Genomic DNA, 18,359 nt, shown 5'->3' on the forward strand with positions numbered 1-18,359 from the left:
ACACGCGTACTGTCACTCGTGCTGGCTATTTTGAAGCCACCTAGCTACCAGTAAGGGCTGTATGCAATTCAGTGAGGCAGTGTTACCATTAGCTACTCATTTTTGTAAGTTGTCTTGTGTCCAATGTTGTTTGCCGTATTCAATACAGGGCTGAATTTAGAAACGGATTTTTTCAAGTTGAATTTCACCAGTCTATATGCATCAGCATTGCCATGGACAAATCTCAGTGATGGAGTCCCAGAGGAAAAGGTATGTAGCCCCGAGGTAGGGTGTTGTCAATAAATGTTATGTGATCATCATATGACAATTCAGAATATTCTTCATGTAAGTCTATGCCCTCACAAAGCTCTTGTTGTTTCTCTAGCTAGCTACTGTATCTTCTGTTCCAGGGCATGTTTAATCGGGGTAGTTAAAAAACAATGTCTCCTCTATCTGTGTGGTTGTTCAGAATCCTTGAGAAATGACTTGTCAATGTGTCTGTCTGTCTGTCTACTTCTGTATGTATTCTCCAGCTCTGGTGAGGACAGTTCAGGGGAGCGAGGTTCGCTCCACACCTGGAAGGGCTACTCCTGTAGTGTCACCCCAGAGAGAGTGCTCCTGTCCAGGCCTGTGCTGCAGGCTGCCCTGGGAACACGCCATGGGGTTCTACTGGTGGAGGGTGAGAGTCAATGGACAGTCTTTGATATATAAAGACATTTATTATTAGCCTGCTTGATCTATAATTAAAACAATTTATTTTGTATGGGGTTTGTATACTGATCTACACATACTACTGCTAATCATTTCTAATAAATCCTCTTGTCTTATGACTTGAATGTTGTGATGTATTTAGGCGGGCAGGTGTACAGCTTTGGTGAGTTCCCATGGAAACAGAGCCAGGTCTCAGAGGTGGGCCCCCTGAAGCCCGTCCTAGAGAGCGCTCTCAGCGGCCAGCGCGTTGTCGCCGTGGCAGCGGGCAGCTTCCACAGCGGGGCGGTTACCGAGGACGGCGGGGTCCACATGTGGGGGGAGAACTCCTTCGGCCAGTGTGGCCTGTCCAGCCTCACTGTAGTCCCCAACCCTACTCCAGTGGCTGTCCTGGACCCCGACACCAGCCCCCCTCATACCATCCGGGTCCTGGAGCTGGCCTGCGGGGAGCAGCACTCCCTTGCTCTCTCTGCCCAGCACGAGGTATGGGCCTGGGGCAGCGGCTGCCAGCTGGGCCTGGTCACCACCATCTTCCCCATTTGGAAGCCCCAGAAGGTGGAGCACCTGGCGGGCAGACACGTCCTTCAGGTGGCCTGTGGGGCCTTCCACAGCCTTGCCTTGGTGCGTTGCCTACCACCTCAGGAGGCCCGGCGGCCCCTGCCAGACAAGTGTGGCCAGTGCAACCAGCTGCTCTACACCATGACAGACAAGGAGGACCACGTCATTATCTCAGATAGTCATTACTGCCCCCTAGGGGTGGAGTTGCTGGCTGACGGAGAGGCCAGGCTGGAGCCTGGAAGGTCCCCTCCGCTCAGGCTCCAGAGCTCCCCTTCAGAGCCCCTCTCCTCTCATACCTCGGCCTCAGCGCCTGGTCTCCAGCCCTCCATAACAGACCATACAGACTATGAGAGGAGGAGGACAGTGGCACAGAATGGGGAAGTCTTAACCACTACAGACTCTGACATCTCTGCTGCTGGGACAGACTCAGATCGAACTGTTGGCGGTGTGGGGGGTGCAGGGTCTCAGAGCTCCCCCTACCCTGATGATCAGGCAGTGAAAGAATATCTCAAGAAACTGTCTGACACCTCATTGGTTGAGGAGACTGCCAAGACGACCATAGCAGGAGCAAGTTTTCAGGTTAGTACTGATCATTTGATGCTTTAAGCCTAAAGCTACCCATTTTTTGCACACTTGGTGGGTGACATGCTGACTTTTTGGGAGTTTGAGGTGTTTGAAAAGTGACAATGAGCTGTCACGCGGTGTTTCCTGGGTCGTGTTTATTAAGGCACGCAAAGGTAAAACATTTTTGCTAAGGATAACTAAAATGTGCTTTTCTTATAGGTCCAGGAAGTCTTCCTGTTTCTGTCAGTTTTCTTTTGTGTGGTGCCTAATGCACCCTGTGTTTCAGCCCCCAGCAGATAGCCTTGACCTCCTGACCTCTGACCTCCTCCCTGGGGTCATGCCAGTGACCACCAGCTCTGCCCTCAACAGCCTGGTCTCATCCTGTGCCTCCGCCGTGGCCGAGAGAGTGGTCTCCACCTGCGAGGCTCTGTCCCTGAAGAAGAGGATTAACTGCTACTACCCTGGGGTTGGGGGTGTAGCAGGAGCACCCGGTGGGGTGCCAGGAGGGTTTCCAGTGGGCCCCGCGGAGGAGCGGGTGCGTCTGGAGGAGTCCATGCAGGGGAAGAAGAGCTGCAGCACGGGGGATATCCGTGAGGAGGAGGCCGAGGGCCTGAGTCGACGTCTCTCTCTGCCTGGACTCCTCTCTCAGGGTAGATACGCTGTTCGTCTCTTATCCTCCACCTCTGCTCATCGCCTCTTATCCTTCTTATCTTCCTCCTATACTCTGATGTGTAAGTATGCGTGTGTGTCCCCGCTCATCCGGCCTGCGAACATATCGAACGTCCATCTGAACTACAGTACTATACAGTATGTTTTGGAATGCTGTGACGGCTGACCATTTTGTTTCAGTGTGGTGTTTCATGGCTCTTATGTGTGTGTGGACTACAGTCAGTGAACGGTGGTTTTTCTTCCGCGATTAAAGCTCTCAGTCATAGAGGAATATGAGGCCATATTAATGTGAGGACTTAACCAGAAGGGTTGCAGGAAGGAGAGGAGTGAGGAGAGGGTGAGAGAATAAGACGGAGAAGAAAGGAGCGAGAGTCCGTGAGATGGAGGGGGAGAAAACTGAGGAAGTGAGAGTGTGAAGAAGACATATCTGTGTGTGAGGGAGAGAAGGTGAGGAAGATGGAGAGGGCAAGATGGCCGTGATAATCTCTTGAGAAACCCAGTCAGAGTGGTAGTGCCTGCAGTATCGGAGGAATCTTCTATTGTCATGTTGGTAGGGTGACCGCTGAACGGTAGGATTTGTCCCTAGCTAGCCGAGGGTGTCTTAAGGGGATTTGGGATATGCAAAAAACACATTTGACACATGCGTATAATACACACTTATATATGTCCTGTGAAATGGAACAAATAAAAAATAAATGATTCGCTTCCTGCTGCAGCCAGGGAGGGGACAGACAGCTCACCGCTCCCCTCTCTTGGTGGCTCTCCTCTGGGCTGACAGATGGCTCTCTGTGGGGGACAGATGGCTCTCAGTGGGGGACAGGATGTCACAGTGGAAACCACCAACCCACGCCTCATCAGTGATGCCCTGGTCTGTCTGTCCTCATTAACACTCCCTCCCATATGCTTACTGTGGTACGGGACCTGGCTCCGGCTGGGCACAATGACTCATCATCAGGAGGATGCTGTGAGGCCTGTGTTTCTGGGTTATTGCAGAAGTGTTTTGTTTTTCACGAGTAGATGAAGATCACTCCGTGACTAAACCAGTCATCCTGAGCATGTCTTTACAGTTGTTTACACTCACCTGTGGAACAGAGAGGACTTCATCTGTAACATTAGCTGCAGTTGACTGCCGTAACTGAACATGGCTTGAGAGGAAGCATAGAAAATGTGCCATTTAAGAAATTTAAGAAACATATCGGTCTGTCTCTGTCTGCAGTGTCCCCCAGGTTGCTGCGGAGGGCCAGCCGGCCCAGGGTGCAAGCAGTGCCCCTCACCCCTGTGGGAGGGCTCCCAGAGGCGGGGGAGCTGCTCCCCTCTCTGCAGACCGAGGTGTGGAGCTGGGGGCGTGGTGAGGAGGGCCAGCTAGGCCACGGGGACAACCTCCCCAGGTCAGTGTCCACTCAACACCAATCACTGAGGGCTGGGAATGAGAACCATGATGATTGACAGTTGTGTCGACCAGTAAAGCATCAGAGTATGAGCGCTGAATCTGATCTAGGATCTGTTTGGCCTTTGAGATAAATAAGATTACATGGACAGGGATGACCTGCTCCTAGATTGGCACTCCTACTCTGAAATGCTTTGACCCTGGTTGTTGACTGAGAGGTGTTTCTGACCTGCAGGCTGCAGCCACTGTGCATCAAGTGTCTGAGCAGTAAGGAGGTGGTGCTTGTGGCTGCTGGGGCACATCACTCCCTGGCCCTGACGACACAGTCCCAGGTCAGGAACTACATTATCACTCCTCATGGGAAACTGAGTCGGAGGGATTCCTCCCAACTATGTGAACATTTGTGTGTGTGTTTTCAAGGTCTTCTCCTGGGGTAGTAACAGCTCTGGCCAGCTAGGACACATGGCGTGTCCTACTACTATCCCTCGCCTTGCCAAGGTAAGAGTGTGTTTCTTTAATTGAGGAAAATGGTGCCCATGCAGTCATCTTTACCACACACTAACCCAGTGTTCCTCCTTTATTAATTTAGCAGCGATGCCCCCGTCGATGGGCAACGCAGGTGAAGGGTGTTCTTTGGCACCCGTGCTACCTTTGCCTCCGCTGCTGAAAAAAACAATCTTAGAAGAAACACTGCTAACCTAAACTCAGCAACAAAAAAAATAAACGTCCCTTTTTCAGGACGTTCAAATTTTCAAAGAAAATTTGTCAAAATCCAAATAACTTCACAGATCTTCATTGTAAAGGGTTTAACACTGTTTCCCATGCTTGTTTAATGAACCATAAACAATTAATGAACATGCAACTGTGGAACGGTCGTTAAGACACTAACCGCTTAGACGGTAGGCAATTAAGGTCAGAGTTATGAAAACTTAGGACACTAAAGAGGCCTTTCTACTGACTGAAAAACACCAAAAGAAAGATGCCCTGGGTCCCTGCTCATCTGCGTGAACGTGGCTTAGGCATGCTGCAAGGAGGCATGAGGACTGCAATAAATTGCAATGTCCGTACTGTCGCCTAAGACAGTGCTAGAGGGAGACGGGACGGACAGCTGATTGTCCTCACAGTGACAGACCACGTGTAACAACACATGCACAGGATCAGTACATCTGGGCATCACACCTGCAGGACAGGTACAGGATGACAACAACAACTGCCCGAGTTACACCTGGAACGCAGAATCCCTCCTTCAGTGCTCAGACTATCCGCAATAGGCTGAGAGAGGCTGGGCTGAGGGCTTGTAGGCCTGTTGTCTGGTGAGCACCCGCCTTACATCACTGGCAACAACGTCGCCTATGGGCACAAACCCACCGTCGCTGGACCAGACAGAACTGGCAAAAAGTGCTCTTCACTGAGGAGTCGCGGTTTTGTCTCACCAGGGGTGATGGTTGGATTTGCGTTTATCGTCGAAAGAATGAGTGTTACACTGAGTCCGGTACTCTGGAGCGGGATCGATTTGGAGGTGGAGGGTGCGTCATGGTCTGTGGCGGTGTGTCACAGCATCATCGGACTGAGCTTGTTGTCATTGCAGGCTATCTCAACGCTGTGTGTTACAGGGAAGACATCCTCCTCCCTCATGTGGTACCCTTCCTGCAAGCTCATCCTACCATGACCCTCCAGCATGACAATGCCACCAGCCATACTGCTCCTTCTGTGGGTTATTTCTGGCAGACAGGAATGTCAGTGTTCTGCCATGGCAAGTGAAGAGCCCAGATCTCAATCCCATTGAGCACATCTGGTACCTGTTGAATCGGAGGGTGAGGGCTAGGGTCATTTCCCCCCCAGAAATGCCTGGGAACTTGCAGATGCCTTGGTGGAAGACTGGGGTAACATCTCACAGCAAGAACCAGCAAATCTAGTGCAGTCCATGAGGAAGAGATGCACTGCAGTACTTAATGCAGCTGGTGGCCAGATACTGAATGTTACCTTTGATTTTGACGCCCCCCCCCCCCATTGTTCAGGGACACATTATTCCATTTCTGTTACACTTGTTCAGTTTATGTCTCAGTTGTTGAATCTTATGGTCATACAAATATTTACACATGTTAAGTTTGCTGAAAATAAACTCAGTTGACAGTGAGAGGACGTTTCTTTTTATATACCAACATGAATAAACTCTGCAGCGGCAATTAAAGCACTCTCCATGGTAGAACAATGATGGAACTTTTCCACTGAGGACTTATCCCGGTGTTTTACCTGAAAAGCTGAGACTTTTCTGTTTCCATCTACTTGCGCCGGCTCCCGTGTCTCACTGGGCCATGGCTCCTGCTCTGACTTGGAGCCAAGGCATGGCCCTGGGTACTTTTCAGCTTGAATTTAAATAACAATGGCTAACTGTGAACTTGAACACCTTCTCAAGAAGTGACGGTCTTGAATGATGCAGAGGTTGTTGATTCTGCTCGCCACAAGTCTCCTGGTGGAAACAAGACTACATTAACATCAAATCAAATTGATTTATATAGTCCTTCGTACATCAGCTGATATCTCAAAGTGCTGTACAGAAACCCAGCCTAAAACCCCAAACAGCAAGCAATGCAGGTGTAGAAGCACGGGAGACCCCCTGGTGTGGGACTAAGTCTCAATGGAAAAGCACCCTCAGCTGCTTAGTGATCACAAATCATAGGACATTTTGACTATTGAGTTTGTGCAGGACTGTTAGTATAAGCGTGAGTAGCTTTGGCGTGTGCGAGCCAGAACTGTTCATAGCTGCATTTCTCCTGTTTCTGTAGCATGAGGCAGCTTGATGTACAAGTCACATCAAATCAAATTTTATTTGTCACATACACATGGTTAGCAGATGTTAATGCGAGTGTAGCGAAATGCTTGTGCTTCTAGTTCCGACAATGCAGTAATAACCAACAAGTAATCTAACTAACAATTCCAAAACTACTGTCTTGTACACACAAGTGTAAGGGGATAAAGAATATGTACATAAAGATATATGAATGAGTGATGGTACAGAGCGGCATAGGCAAGATACAGTAGATGGTATCGAGTACAGTATATATATATGAGATGAGTATGTAAACAAAGTGGCATAGTTAAAGTGGCTAGTGATACATGTATTACATAAAGATGCAGTAGATGATATAGAGTACAGTATATACGTATACATATGCGATGAATAATGTAGGGTATGTAAACATTATATTAGGTAGCATTGTTTAAAGTGGCTAGTGATATATTTTACATCATTTCCCATCAATTCCCATTATTAAAGTGGCTGGAGTTGAGTCGGTGTGTTGGCAGCAGCCACTCAATGTTAGTGGTGGCTGTTTAACAGTCTGATGGCCTTGAGATAAGCTGTTTTTCAGTCTCTCGGTCCCTGCTTTGATGCACCTGTACTGACCTCGCCTTCTGGATGATAGCGGGGTGAACAGGCAGTGGCTCAGGTGGTTGTTGTCCTTGATGATCTTTATGGCCTTCCTGTAACATCGGGTGGTGTAGGTGTCCTGGAGGGCAGGTAGTTTGCCACCGGTGATGCGTTGTGCAGACCTCACTACCCTCTGGAGAGCCTTACGGTTGTGGGCGGAGCAGTTGCCGTACCAGGCGGTGATACAGCCCGCCAGGATGCTCTCGATTGTGCATCTGTAGAAGTTTGTGAGTGCTTTTGGTGACAAGACAAATTTCTTCAGCCTCCTGAGGTTGAAGAGGTGCTGCTGCGCCTTCTTCACGATGCTGTCTGTGTGGGTGGACCAATTCAGTTTGTCTGTGATGTGTATGCCGAGGAACTTAAAACTTGCTACCCTCTCCACTACTGTTCCATCGATGTGGATAGGGGGGTGTTCCCTCTGCTGTTTCTTGAAGTCCACAATCATCTCCTTAGTTTTGTTGACGTTGAGTGTGAGGTTATTTTCCTGACACCACACTCCGAGGGCCCTCACCTCCTCCCTGTAGGCCGTCTCGTCGTGGTTGGTAATCAAGCCTACCACTGTTGTGTCGTCCGCAAACTTGATGATTGAGTTGGAGGCGTGCGTGGCCACACAGTTGTGGGTGAACAGGGAGTACAGGAGAGGGCTCAGAACGCACCCTTGTGGGGCCCCAGTGTTGAGGATCAGCGGGGTGGAGATGTTGTTGCCTACCCTCACCACCTGGGGGCGGCCCGTCAGGAAGTCCAGTACCCAGTTGCACAGGGCAGGGTCGAGACCCAGGGTCTCGAGCTTGATGACGAGCTTGGAGGGTACTATGGTGTTAAATGCTGAGCTGTAGTCGATGAACAGCATTCTCACGTAGGTATTCCTCTTGTCCAGATGGGTTAGGGCAGTGTGCAGTGTGGTTGAGATTGCATCGTCTGTGGACCTATTTGGGCGGTAAGCAAATTGGAGTGGGTCTAGGGTGTCAGGTAGGGTGGAGGTGATATGGTCCTTGACTAGTCTCTCAAAGCACTTCATGATGACGGAAGTGAGTGCTACGGGGCGGTAGTCGTTTAGCTCAGTTACCTTAGCTTTCTTGGGAACAGGAACAATGGTGGCCCTCTTGAAGCATGTGGGAACAGCAGACTGGGATAGGGATTGATTGAATATGTCCGTAAACACACCAGCCAGCTGGTCTGCGCATGCTCTGAGGGCGCGGCTGGGGATGCCGTCTGGGCCTGCAGCTTTGCGAGGGTTAACACGTTTAAATGTTTTACTCACCTCGGCTGCAGTGAAGGAGAGGCCGCATATTTTGGTTGCAGGCCGTGTCAGTGGCACTCTTTGTCCTCAAAGCGGGCAAAAAAGTTATTTAGTCTGCCTGGGAGCAAGACATCCTGGTCCGTGACGGGGCTGGTTTTCTTTTTGTAATCCGTGATTGACTGTAGACCCTGCCACATACCTCTTGTGTCTTAGCCGTTGAATTGAGATTCTACTTTGTCTCTATACTGACGCCCATCCCCTGTACAGGACGCTAGTCTGTCGCATGGCCTTACCTCCAATCCATCCCCTTAATGCTGATTGCCAAGCAGAGACGCATCCGGTCCCATTTTTACAGTTTTTGGTATGACTTGGCCGGGGATCGAACTCCCAACCTTCCAATTTCAGGGTGGACACTCAAACCACAAGGCCACTGAGTTGTAGAAGCCTAGCACAACACAAATGTACAGTGATCTGATCTGCTCTGTTTGTCCCTGGTGTGACCCTGTAGCTGTCCGAGGGGATACGTGTATGGGACGTGGGTGCGGGGGCGCAGCACACCCTCCTCCTGGCCGATGGGGACTGTTACCAGCCCATCCTTTACTATAGCGGACAGCAGGTCAGAGAGGCGGCGCAGGACGCACCCCAGGACCAGACAGAGGGGTACAGCTACACCCAGCAACCAGTGCTGCTCCCCTTCTGCATGAACGTGAGTAGTGGACCACACACACACACACAGTGTACTGAACCCCTGCTGTGTTCCACTTTTTGTGTATTCAGCATCTGCTTTGTGATTTCAACTGACATTTGACCCGATGGTGGTGCGTGTGTCTGTGGGTTTTGTTTATCCGTGTTTTAGTTGGGCTACGTGAGCGGTGTGTTTGCGGGGGGCCAGAGCTGCGTGGCGCTAGCCGACCGCAACGTCACGGGTTTCATCGCCAGCCTCCACGAGCTGGCTGCTGCCGAGAGGAAGTTCTACTGCAAGCTGAGCTCTGTGAAGAACCACATCCTGCGCCCCCTGTTGGACCTGGGTGAGAACTACTGCTCCCGCTACAGCTCCGCTGGACAGAGGCCATGGGTCAGAGGTTAGAGAGGGAGAGAGAGAAGGGCGAGTTTTATTTTCATGGTAACCAATGTCCAATCAAAGGGAAAGGGATTGGTCCGCATTCAAAAAGATCTGGCATGAAGCTTCCGTTTTGTTAAATGTTATTATTAGTACAGACCTGTAACTTTTGGTTAACTATGTGCTGGACTAGAGTAAGTTGGTACGTTTCAGAGTAAATATTAGGTTGATTACCTCTTGGTTGTGTGTATTTAAAAAAAAAAAATTATATATATATTTTTTTCCCACAGTGTTTTGCTAACAGGTGTGTGTTCTCCTTCTAACCCTCAGAGTCGTTGGGTACAGCCCTAGGCCCGGCGTCAACAGTGCTGCTACAGAGCCTGGCGAGGTGTTATAGCCGCCTGTGCCACCTCACTGGGCAGCACTCCGCCTCGCTCACCGCCAACCTGCGCCGCCGTCGGGATGTGAAAAGCTTGGTTATGCTGGAGCACGCCAGCATCTTCCTGGACACGTACAATGAGTATGTACAGTATGTACCCTCCCGCTGTCTGACATTTACTTCTTTACAAAAAGCACCTCTGTACTAGCTGCTGTGAGAAATGTCCCTCTTTTTGTTATTTGGTACATGTGTATAATGACCTCTCCTTCTCTACTCCTCTTTCCGTTCCTACCCCCTCCTCATCCCTCCCTGCCAGGTACTGCTGCTCTGTGGGTAACTTCCTGGTGATGGGGGGCTTCCAAGCTCTGGCCAAGCCCTCGCTGTGAGCGTGTACACACACACACACACACACACAGTAGGACATCTAGCAGCCTTAGCTTATTATCCTTACCATTTGCGGTGCTCATTATATGTTCATTATCTTTACCATTTACCTAGGCATGTGTGCTCATTATCCTTAACGTTGACCCAAGCCTGTGTGCTCATTATCCTTAACATTGACCCAAGCCTGTGTCAAGGGACAGCTGTTTGATGCCTAGTTGTTCTGCACACAATGAGACTGAGGAAGCTCATGCAGGTTTAATTGGAAAGGGAAAAGTCAAAGGATTAATTCAAAATCATTTTTATGGGCTCTTTTTAATTATGAAAATGGGTGGTTCGAGCCCTGAATGCTGATTGGCTGACAAAAAATACCACATATACCACGGGTATGCCCCCAAAAAAATTTCACTGTTGTAATTACATTGGTAACCAGTTTATAATAGCAATAAGGCACCTCAGGGGTTTGTGGTATATGGCCAATATACCACGGCTAAGGGCTGTATCCTGGCACTCTTAAGAACAGCTCTTAACCGTGTTATATTGGCCATATACCACATCCCTTCTGGCCTTATTGCTTAATTATAAACCAATGTGTCTGTTTCTGGAAAGGTGAACAGTGAATTAAAACAGGACATCTCTTCTTTCTTTTTCCATCTCTCCTCCCCTACACTCTCCTCCCTCCCTCCATCTTCCCCCACCCTCTCCTCCCTCCCTGCCCTCCATCTTCCCCTGCCCTCCATCTCCTCCTGCCCTCCATCCTCCCCCGCCACCCCCTCCACCATCTTCTGTTCCTCTGCTCAGAGAATTCTTTGGGAAGTGTCCAGAGCTGTTGCAGCGGCTGGCAGAGTCCAGCGAGGAGAACATTCCTCTGAGTGACCTGTTGGTGGCGCTCTTCTACCTGCCCATGAGACACCTTCACGAGTATGGCAGGCTGCTGCTCAAACTGGGAACCTGCTTCGAGGTGGTACGTGGAGGAACTAGGACCGGGCTGTACACACACACACACACACACACACACACACACACACACACACACACACACGCACACACACACACACACACGCACGCTCACACACCTTCATACAAACTCTCCCTTTCGTGTGTGTGTCTCTCCATCCCTGCAGAACTCAGTGGACTACCAGAAGCTGCAGGACGGCTGCTCTAAGTTTGAGGCCCTGGCTCTTCATCTGAAGAGGAGGAGGAAGGAGGCAGAGTACACATACCACTTCTGGAAGAGCTTCCCTGGCAAGATGACGGTCAGTGGCCTGGTCAGTTGGTTTGACCACAGTAATCAGAGCCAGATTCACACTATTGAGCCAATGCCAACCGTACTGTGCTCGCTCAGATATTTTATTTTCACGTTGTCCTTTCAAGCATGGTTCCGGAAACTATGGTGGATGTATAATCAGGCCGGCAGAGCACAGCTTGGTTCGGTTTGACTCCATAGTGTGAAACGGGTAGAAGATCTTTTATTCAGCCCAATATCTCCAGTTTACCAACCTCTTATCCCATTTCACCTGGCCATCCTGTTCCAGGATTCCCTGCGTAAGCCCCCCCGGAGGCTGATCTGTGAGAGCAGCAACAAGGCCCTGACGCTACAGAACTCTGGAAGGTTCTCTGTCAACTGGTTCATCCTCTTCAATGATGCACTCGTCCACGCTCAGGTAAGCACAGCTCTTACAGCTGGCTCTTACAAAGGTGCCAATCTCTCTTTTCTTTCATTCACCCTCAGAGCATTTGATATGAATATATCTGGTGTGTTGACTGACTCCTATCAAGTTGTGTGTTTGTCTTTGTCCTATCAGGGAGTGGTTCCCTATAAAAGCCTTGTAAGTATGCAGCAGCAGCCAGTGTACTGCCCCCTAGTCAATGCAGCGCCCCCGTGTGGCCAGGGCTTGGCTTAGGATGTAGGCTTCCTGTAGCAGCTCTTTAGGCACCTGCTGCCGGCCTGTAAACCACAAACATCGGCTTCACAGCTTGAAATAACACCCACACCAAAACACACCGTTTTTCTGATCTTCTTCATGTACGTATGGGTGTGCTAACTAACATCTGGCTGGAATAAGCCTCTCTGTTTTTGATTTCTTGAAGCTCACAATGAAGAATGGCAGCTATTTACCTTCTCCGCCTTCTCCCTTTAACTAACCCAACTGCTCCTGAACGTTAGGAGCCCCACAGCGGGTTCTGTACACCACTCTACAGTGAGCAGCTTCTCCTCAGCAGATCCCGGTGCCCCCTGCCCTCTGATGCTAGCCTCAGGATACTGCGTGGAAAGCTGAACTGATACTTTGAATAACTAAGGCTCACGGTAGTATATTGCCTACTTTTATGACATTGGAGTCGTAGTCATAGCAACACGTTGACTCTGCTTACGGGCGTCAATCTAAAAAGTTAACTCTGCCGTTATTGGGTCTTCCCGACGTGTGCGTCTTGGTTATCTAACTAAGATGCCTTTTTTGACCCGTTTTAATTTTTTGCTATGTGGAGCCTTTAGTTATCATTACTCTGAAACCATGTGACGCCACACGTGAGGATCGGCCGTCTCCGGTTCACTTCTCTCAAAACAGTTTCCTGTGATGTGCCGCTGTCTCTCTCTTAGTGTGCACCCACCTAGCTGTGTTTGATGACATGGTGTGCCTTTTTAGCCCCTGTCGGCTGCACCCTGTGTGCTGCACCCTGTGTGCTGCACCCTGTGTGCTGCACCCTGTGTGCTGTGTCTGTCGGCCTGCCTCGTGCCCTGTCGCCCTCGCCTCTCTGCTTGCTATGCAAGTTGGCATCTATTAGGTCATGTGACCTGTGTTTAGCTCCAGTGCCCTGACTACTTCCTGACTGTTGAACCAGTGTACTGTATCTGTAGCTGAGTGTATCAGTATACTGATGTCTCTCTCTCTCTCTTCCCTCCCTCTCCTCCAGTTCTCCACCCACCATGTCTTCCCATTGGCCACACTGTGGGTCGAGCCCATCCCTGAGGAGAACACTGACCTGTGAGTCTATCCCCCTATCCGGCCAATTAGAGAGTTTAGCTGGTGTGTTATTGAGCACTCAACGTTTCCCAAACTTGGTCCTGGTCCTGTCACCCCCCCCCCCCGGATGCACGTTTTGTTTTTGCCCTAGCACTACACAGCTGATTCAACTAATCATCAAGCTTTGATCATTTGAATCAGCTGTGTAGTGTTAGGGCAAAAACCAAAACGTGCACCCCTTGGGGTCCCCAGGACCGAGTTTGGGAAACGCTGCTTCCACTGAGCTGTGCTTTGTTCCATCCAGGTATGGACTGAAGGTGATCTCACCTGAGGAGACCTTCACCCTGCTGGCCTGTTCTTCCATGGAGAAGGTAGGCCACTAGCCAATAGCCAGGCCTCACTACTCACCTGCTCAGGTTACAAGTATGTAGTGTTTGTGTCTTTTGTAGATTCTTGTTAATCTGCCTAGTTGGGTTCAGTTTGTGGTGACAGACGGTGTAACAACCCATTCAGTTCAATTAAATGCACTTCAATATGACTATTAACCGCCGTGGGTTCTCCAGGCCAAGTGGCTTCGCTCCATCAACCAGGCAGTGGACCAGGCCATGAGTGGGGCGGGGCAGTCAGGCTCAGGGGCAGGGCAGAGGGCGGAGCCTCCCATCTCCCGGACCGCCTGCTACACCTTCTACAAGGACAGCCGTCTGAAGGAGGCCACCTACGAGGGCCGCTGGCTGGCCGGCAAGCCCAATGGGAGGTGGGTCTGGCTGGGGAAGGAGGGATGCAGGACCTGGTGCCTTTGGTTCCATTTCCATACAGTCACAATGAATTAAAAATTGTTGTTTCCAGGGGAACGGTGAAGTGGCTTGATGGGAGAATTTACACGGGGACGTTCAAGAACGGACTGGAGGATGGGTCAGTCAGTGTAAATCGATCAATAAATCGATGTATCAATCACCGTAGTCAGAAATAAAGGCATTTCTCATTGTTCTGCTATTTGTTTATGGGTCGTAGTTTTGGAGATTACGTTATGCCCAGCAAGACGTTGAACCTGAACGACCACTATCAAGGCCACTGGAAAGAAGGGAAGATGCACGGCATCGGAACGTACAAGTGAGTCTGTTTGCCTTTGTGACGAGTTCCAACGTTATTTAAGAAAGGCCCTTCAGGTTAAAAATCACCCTTTTGTAAGCGTGACCAGGAGTTTGCGGGCGTGTCTATGTTTCTGCTGTGTACCCGAACAATGTGACTGTCGTCTATGCAGGTATGCTACAGGTGAGTTGTACGAGGGCTCGTTCCAGGACAACATGCGTCACGGTCACGGGATGCTGCGCAGCGGCACGCTGAACTCCTCCTCCCCCAGCGTCTTCATCGGCCAATGGGTGCACGACAAGAAGACGGGCTACGGCGTCTTTGATGACATCACCAGGTAGTGGATCGCTCCAGCCCACCCTTTTCATACTGCAGCGCTAAACTGAGCTGGCCTGGTTACGCATCCAGCTAGCTCAGTACGGTTGGGGTTGGATTGATAGTGTGAAAAGGGTATTAGTGTGTCTGAAGTGCTGACGGTGTTACGTGGTGACCTGTGTTGTTCCGGTGTGTTCCGTCAGAGGAGAGAAGTACATGGGCATGTGGCAGGATGACCAGCGGCAGGGCACGGGCGTCATAGTAACCCAGTTTGGCCTGTACTACGAGGGAGCCTTCAACAACAACAAGATGCAGGTGATTCCTGGGCAGTGGGGTTCTTCCTCCTGACGCTAGCTGAACGTTAGCACATTAGCTCCAAGATATTGGAGGAAAGATGATCACCTCTCCATTTGCAGTTTTTTTTTTCTTTTTTTTTTTCTCGCTGTCTCAGGGCACAGGGGTCTTGCTGTCTGAGGACAACACCACATATGAAGGAGAGTTCTCGGAGGACTGGACTCTCAACGGAAAGGTCAGTGAAAGAAGAGAGACACAAACAAGCCTGAACACACTCTCTCACACACAGCTTGCACTCACACACATTTTCGCTTAGCCACATACGTTTGTGCAGACACATGTATAATACAGCACATTGCTCTCCCTAATCTCTCAGGGTGTGCTGACCATGGCTAATGGGGACTACTTTGAGGGCACCTTCACCGGGGAGTGGGGCTCCGGCCTGAAGGTCACCGGATCCTTCTTCAAACCCAACCTCTACGACTCAGACGGGGACAAGGGCCGCGCTGTGTACGTCTCTGTACCATTCAATGCCATTGGTTTTAGTATGGTGGAGGATTAGCAGATTCAAAGATTTTAGTCTTGAGCTAAAAGTGGTTAAACAAAAAAAAGTATAAATAAATTGCAAGGCACTCTGTCCGCAGGAGATGATCCTGCAAAGTTTTTACAGTTTTGAAATGAACCCAGTCAAGTGAACGTGTATGTGAACATAGAAATAGTCTATTTCCTTTTTATGTGTGTCTCCAGTAAGCTGGGGCGCCTGGCGGTGCGTCCGGAGGAGAAGTGGAGGGCAGTGTTTGAGGAGTGTTGGATGAGGCTGGGCTGTGAGGCCCCTGGCCAGGGAGAGAACCAGAGAGCCTGGGAGAACATCGCTGTAGCCCTGACCACCAGCAGGAGACAGCACAGAGACTGGTAGAGAGAACAGAGACCACACACACAGTACTTCCACCTCACACCTCACTCTCTCTCTCTCACTCACTCACTCACACACACATACACAGAGTACAGTTGTCTAAGTGGTATTGATGTGTGTTCCAGCCCGGAGATGAACCTGAGTCAGAGTCATAACAGAACTCTGGAGAGTCTGGAGTTCAACCCTCAGCAGCATGATGGCCCTGTTACTATGGAGAAGTATGACCGTATCCGCCATTACCTCATCAAGGTGAGCCAACGACCCCGGGTGACTTCCTAACCCTCCTAATCCCCCTCAGCAAATGGACCCACGCACCAACGTGTCTGACAAGCAAAATCCTTTTCAGTATGGTTTAATAATGATGATGATGATGAAGAAATGTCTGAGCCGTCGTCCTGAGGTGCCCCTGTTCATACTGATTTTCTCTTTAGATCTAACATGATTTATCCTCATTGAGAAAACACCACAAAATAGGAATATTCTGAAACTCTCACATTTAACCTTCACTGAACCCCCCCCCCCCTACCCCCCAGGCGTGTGACACGCCCCTGCACCCCCTGGGCAGGCTGATGGAGACCCTAGTGGCTGTCTACAGGATGACCTACGTGGGGGTGGGGGCCAACCGCCGCCTCCTACTGCAGGCTGTCAACGAGATCATGTCCTACCTGGCCCGCATCTTCCAGCTCGTCAGGTGTGTGTGTGTGTGTGTGTGTGTGTGGCCTAAAACGGTCAGATACTGTTTTTACATTGTTTTAAGCCATGTACTGTATGTGTAATGTTTGTTTGTTTGTTTGTCTCCCAGGTTCCTGTTCCCAGATCTGCCTGAGGAGGGTGGAGTGATCCCTGAACCATCCTCTGACCCCCAGGACAAGAAGGATTCCAACTGCGCAGACACACAGCTAGAATCCCCCAAACCTGGGTACGACCATAGCATATCTTATGTAAAAGAGCATGTCACTGTTGTTTAAATACTGTTTTCTTCCAGAAGAGAAATATGTTAAGCCCCTGAATGTGTGTTGAATGATGTGTGTGTGGTTTCCCCAGGCGTGTAGTGAGTAGCTCCTCTCTGCTCCTGCCGGTGTTGCTGCCTCGTCTCTACCCCCCTCTCTTCACCCTGTACGCCCTGGAGAAGGAGAGGGAGGACGACGTGTACTGGGAGTGTGTCCTCCGCCTCAACAAACAGCCAGACATGGCCCTGCTCGCCTTCCTCGGAGTGCAACAGTGAGTCTCTCTTGGACTGACCAATGAGGTTGGGAATGACTAGTAGTAGCCTCTTACAACCCTTCTGATCTCGCCGTCTTACATTCTGTTGAATCCGTGTTGCGAAACAGAATGTGAGGATAGTCGGGCCTTTTTTAATTTAGCCTCGTACAAGTTTTTTTCCGATCATGTAGCCTGACGGTCCTGACCTGGAAAAACTGTAGTTATAACATGTAAAAATGCATCTCTTTTTGCTTTCAGTAAGTTTTGGCCGGTTTCGGTTCCAGTGCTGGGGGAGAGGACAGAGGTATGACACTAAGTACATTCTGAAACACACTGCCCTTCTGTGGGTGAATTACAACATTACACCAAGTACATGTTAGATTGTCCTTACTGACAGTCTCTCTCCCCTTTTCTAGGTTGTGTCCAGCACAAAAGACGCCTGTTTTGCCTCGGCAACGGAGACCTTACAGCAGATCAGGTACGCTTTATCCAGAGCAGTACTATATCGTCATGAATGAATGAGTCTCATGCACTCTTTAAGTTATGATATTGTGGTTTATACGTGGTCGTGTATTAAGACAGTTTGTTTTCAGCACAACGTTCACCCCATCCGACAAGCTGCAGGTGATCCAGCTGACATTCGAGGAGATCACAAAGGAAGTGGTGTCATCACTGGAGGATAGCTTCCTGTGGTCCATGGACGACCTGTTTCCTGTGTTCCTCTACGTGGTGCTGCGCGCCCGGTGAGTCGATGAGAACACACACATCCTCAGAGATGCACAGAAATCTGATTTTTCTCCAATTTTAGAATCAGAACTACACATCTATTTACAGTACCAGTCAAAAGTTTGGACACCTACTAATTCCAGGGTTTTTCTTTATTTTTACTAATTTCCACATCGTAGAATAATAGTGAAGAAATCAAATCTATTGGAGATTCTTCAAAGTAGCCACCCTTTGCCTTGATGACAGCTTTGCACACTCTTGGCATTCTCTCAACCAGCTTCATGAGGTAGTCACATGGAATGCATTTCAATTAACAGGTGTGCCTTGTTAAAAGTTAATTTGTGGAATTTATTTCCTTAATGCATTTGAGACAATAATTTGTGTTGTGACAAGGTAGAGAGGGCTTCTGTATACCACATTTGGTAAAAGTCCATATTATGGCAAGAACAACTCAAATAAGCAAAGAGAAACGACAGTCCAGCATTACTTTAAGACATGAAG

At 49.6% G+C, this 18,359-nt stretch overlaps 1 protein-coding gene across 17 annotated transcripts in view; it reads left to right on the top strand.

The window, feature by feature from the left end:
* The window catches only part of LOC110527488 (alsin), a 29,810-nt gene that overhangs the window by 776 nt on the left and 10,675 nt on the right, over nt 1–18,359 (top strand). For 2 of the 17 annotated variants that reach the window (XM_090240386.1, XM_036982930.2), the window contains exons 1-31: nt 147–658; nt 833–1,824; nt 2,096–2,459; nt 3,695–3,866; nt 4,101–4,197; nt 4,286–4,363; nt 9,044–9,241; nt 9,392–9,617; nt 9,926–10,115; nt 10,291–10,356; nt 11,157–11,319; nt 11,480–11,623; nt 11,891–12,019; nt 12,161–12,184; nt 13,269–13,339; nt 13,623–13,689; nt 13,882–14,072; nt 14,165–14,230; nt 14,330–14,428; nt 14,580–14,744; nt 14,926–15,037; nt 15,174–15,251; nt 15,393–15,526; nt 15,764–15,928; nt 16,055–16,178; nt 16,463–16,620; nt 16,732–16,848; nt 16,974–17,150; nt 17,391–17,436; nt 17,549–17,610; nt 17,726–17,875. In XM_090240386.1, coding sequence (XP_090096512.1) covers nt 283–658; nt 833–1,824; nt 2,096–2,459; nt 3,695–3,866; nt 4,101–4,197; nt 4,286–4,363; nt 9,044–9,241; nt 9,392–9,617; nt 9,926–10,115; nt 10,291–10,356; nt 11,157–11,319; nt 11,480–11,623; nt 11,891–12,019; nt 12,161–12,184; nt 13,269–13,339; nt 13,623–13,689; nt 13,882–14,072; nt 14,165–14,230; nt 14,330–14,428; nt 14,580–14,744; nt 14,926–15,037; nt 15,174–15,251; nt 15,393–15,526; nt 15,764–15,928; nt 16,055–16,178; nt 16,463–16,620; nt 16,732–16,848; nt 16,974–17,150; nt 17,391–17,436; nt 17,549–17,610; nt 17,726–17,875 — 5,201 coding nt within the window. In that variant the 5' untranslated portion in view covers nt 147–282. Of the gene's footprint in view, nt 1–145; nt 659–832; nt 1,825–2,095; nt 2,460–3,694; nt 3,867–4,100; nt 4,198–4,285; nt 4,364–9,043; nt 9,242–9,391; nt 9,618–9,925; nt 10,116–10,290; nt 10,357–11,156; nt 11,320–11,479; nt 11,624–11,890; nt 12,020–12,160; nt 12,185–13,268; nt 13,340–13,622; nt 13,690–13,881; nt 14,073–14,164; nt 14,231–14,329; nt 14,429–14,579; nt 14,745–14,925; nt 15,038–15,173; nt 15,252–15,392; nt 15,527–15,763; nt 15,929–16,054; nt 16,179–16,462; nt 16,621–16,731; nt 16,849–16,973; nt 17,151–17,390; nt 17,437–17,548; nt 17,611–17,725; nt 17,876–18,359 lie in introns of those variants that run through there. The other 15 variants (XM_036982935.2, XM_090240392.1, XM_090240393.1 and 12 more) reach the window with 15 other exon arrangements.

The sequence above is a fragment of the Oncorhynchus mykiss genome, chromosome 7, assembly GCF_057628025.1.
Source record: "Oncorhynchus mykiss isolate SJ-2025 chromosome 7, ASM5762802v1, whole genome shotgun sequence".
NCBI lineage: Eukaryota > Metazoa > Chordata > Actinopteri > Salmoniformes > Salmonidae > Oncorhynchus > Oncorhynchus mykiss.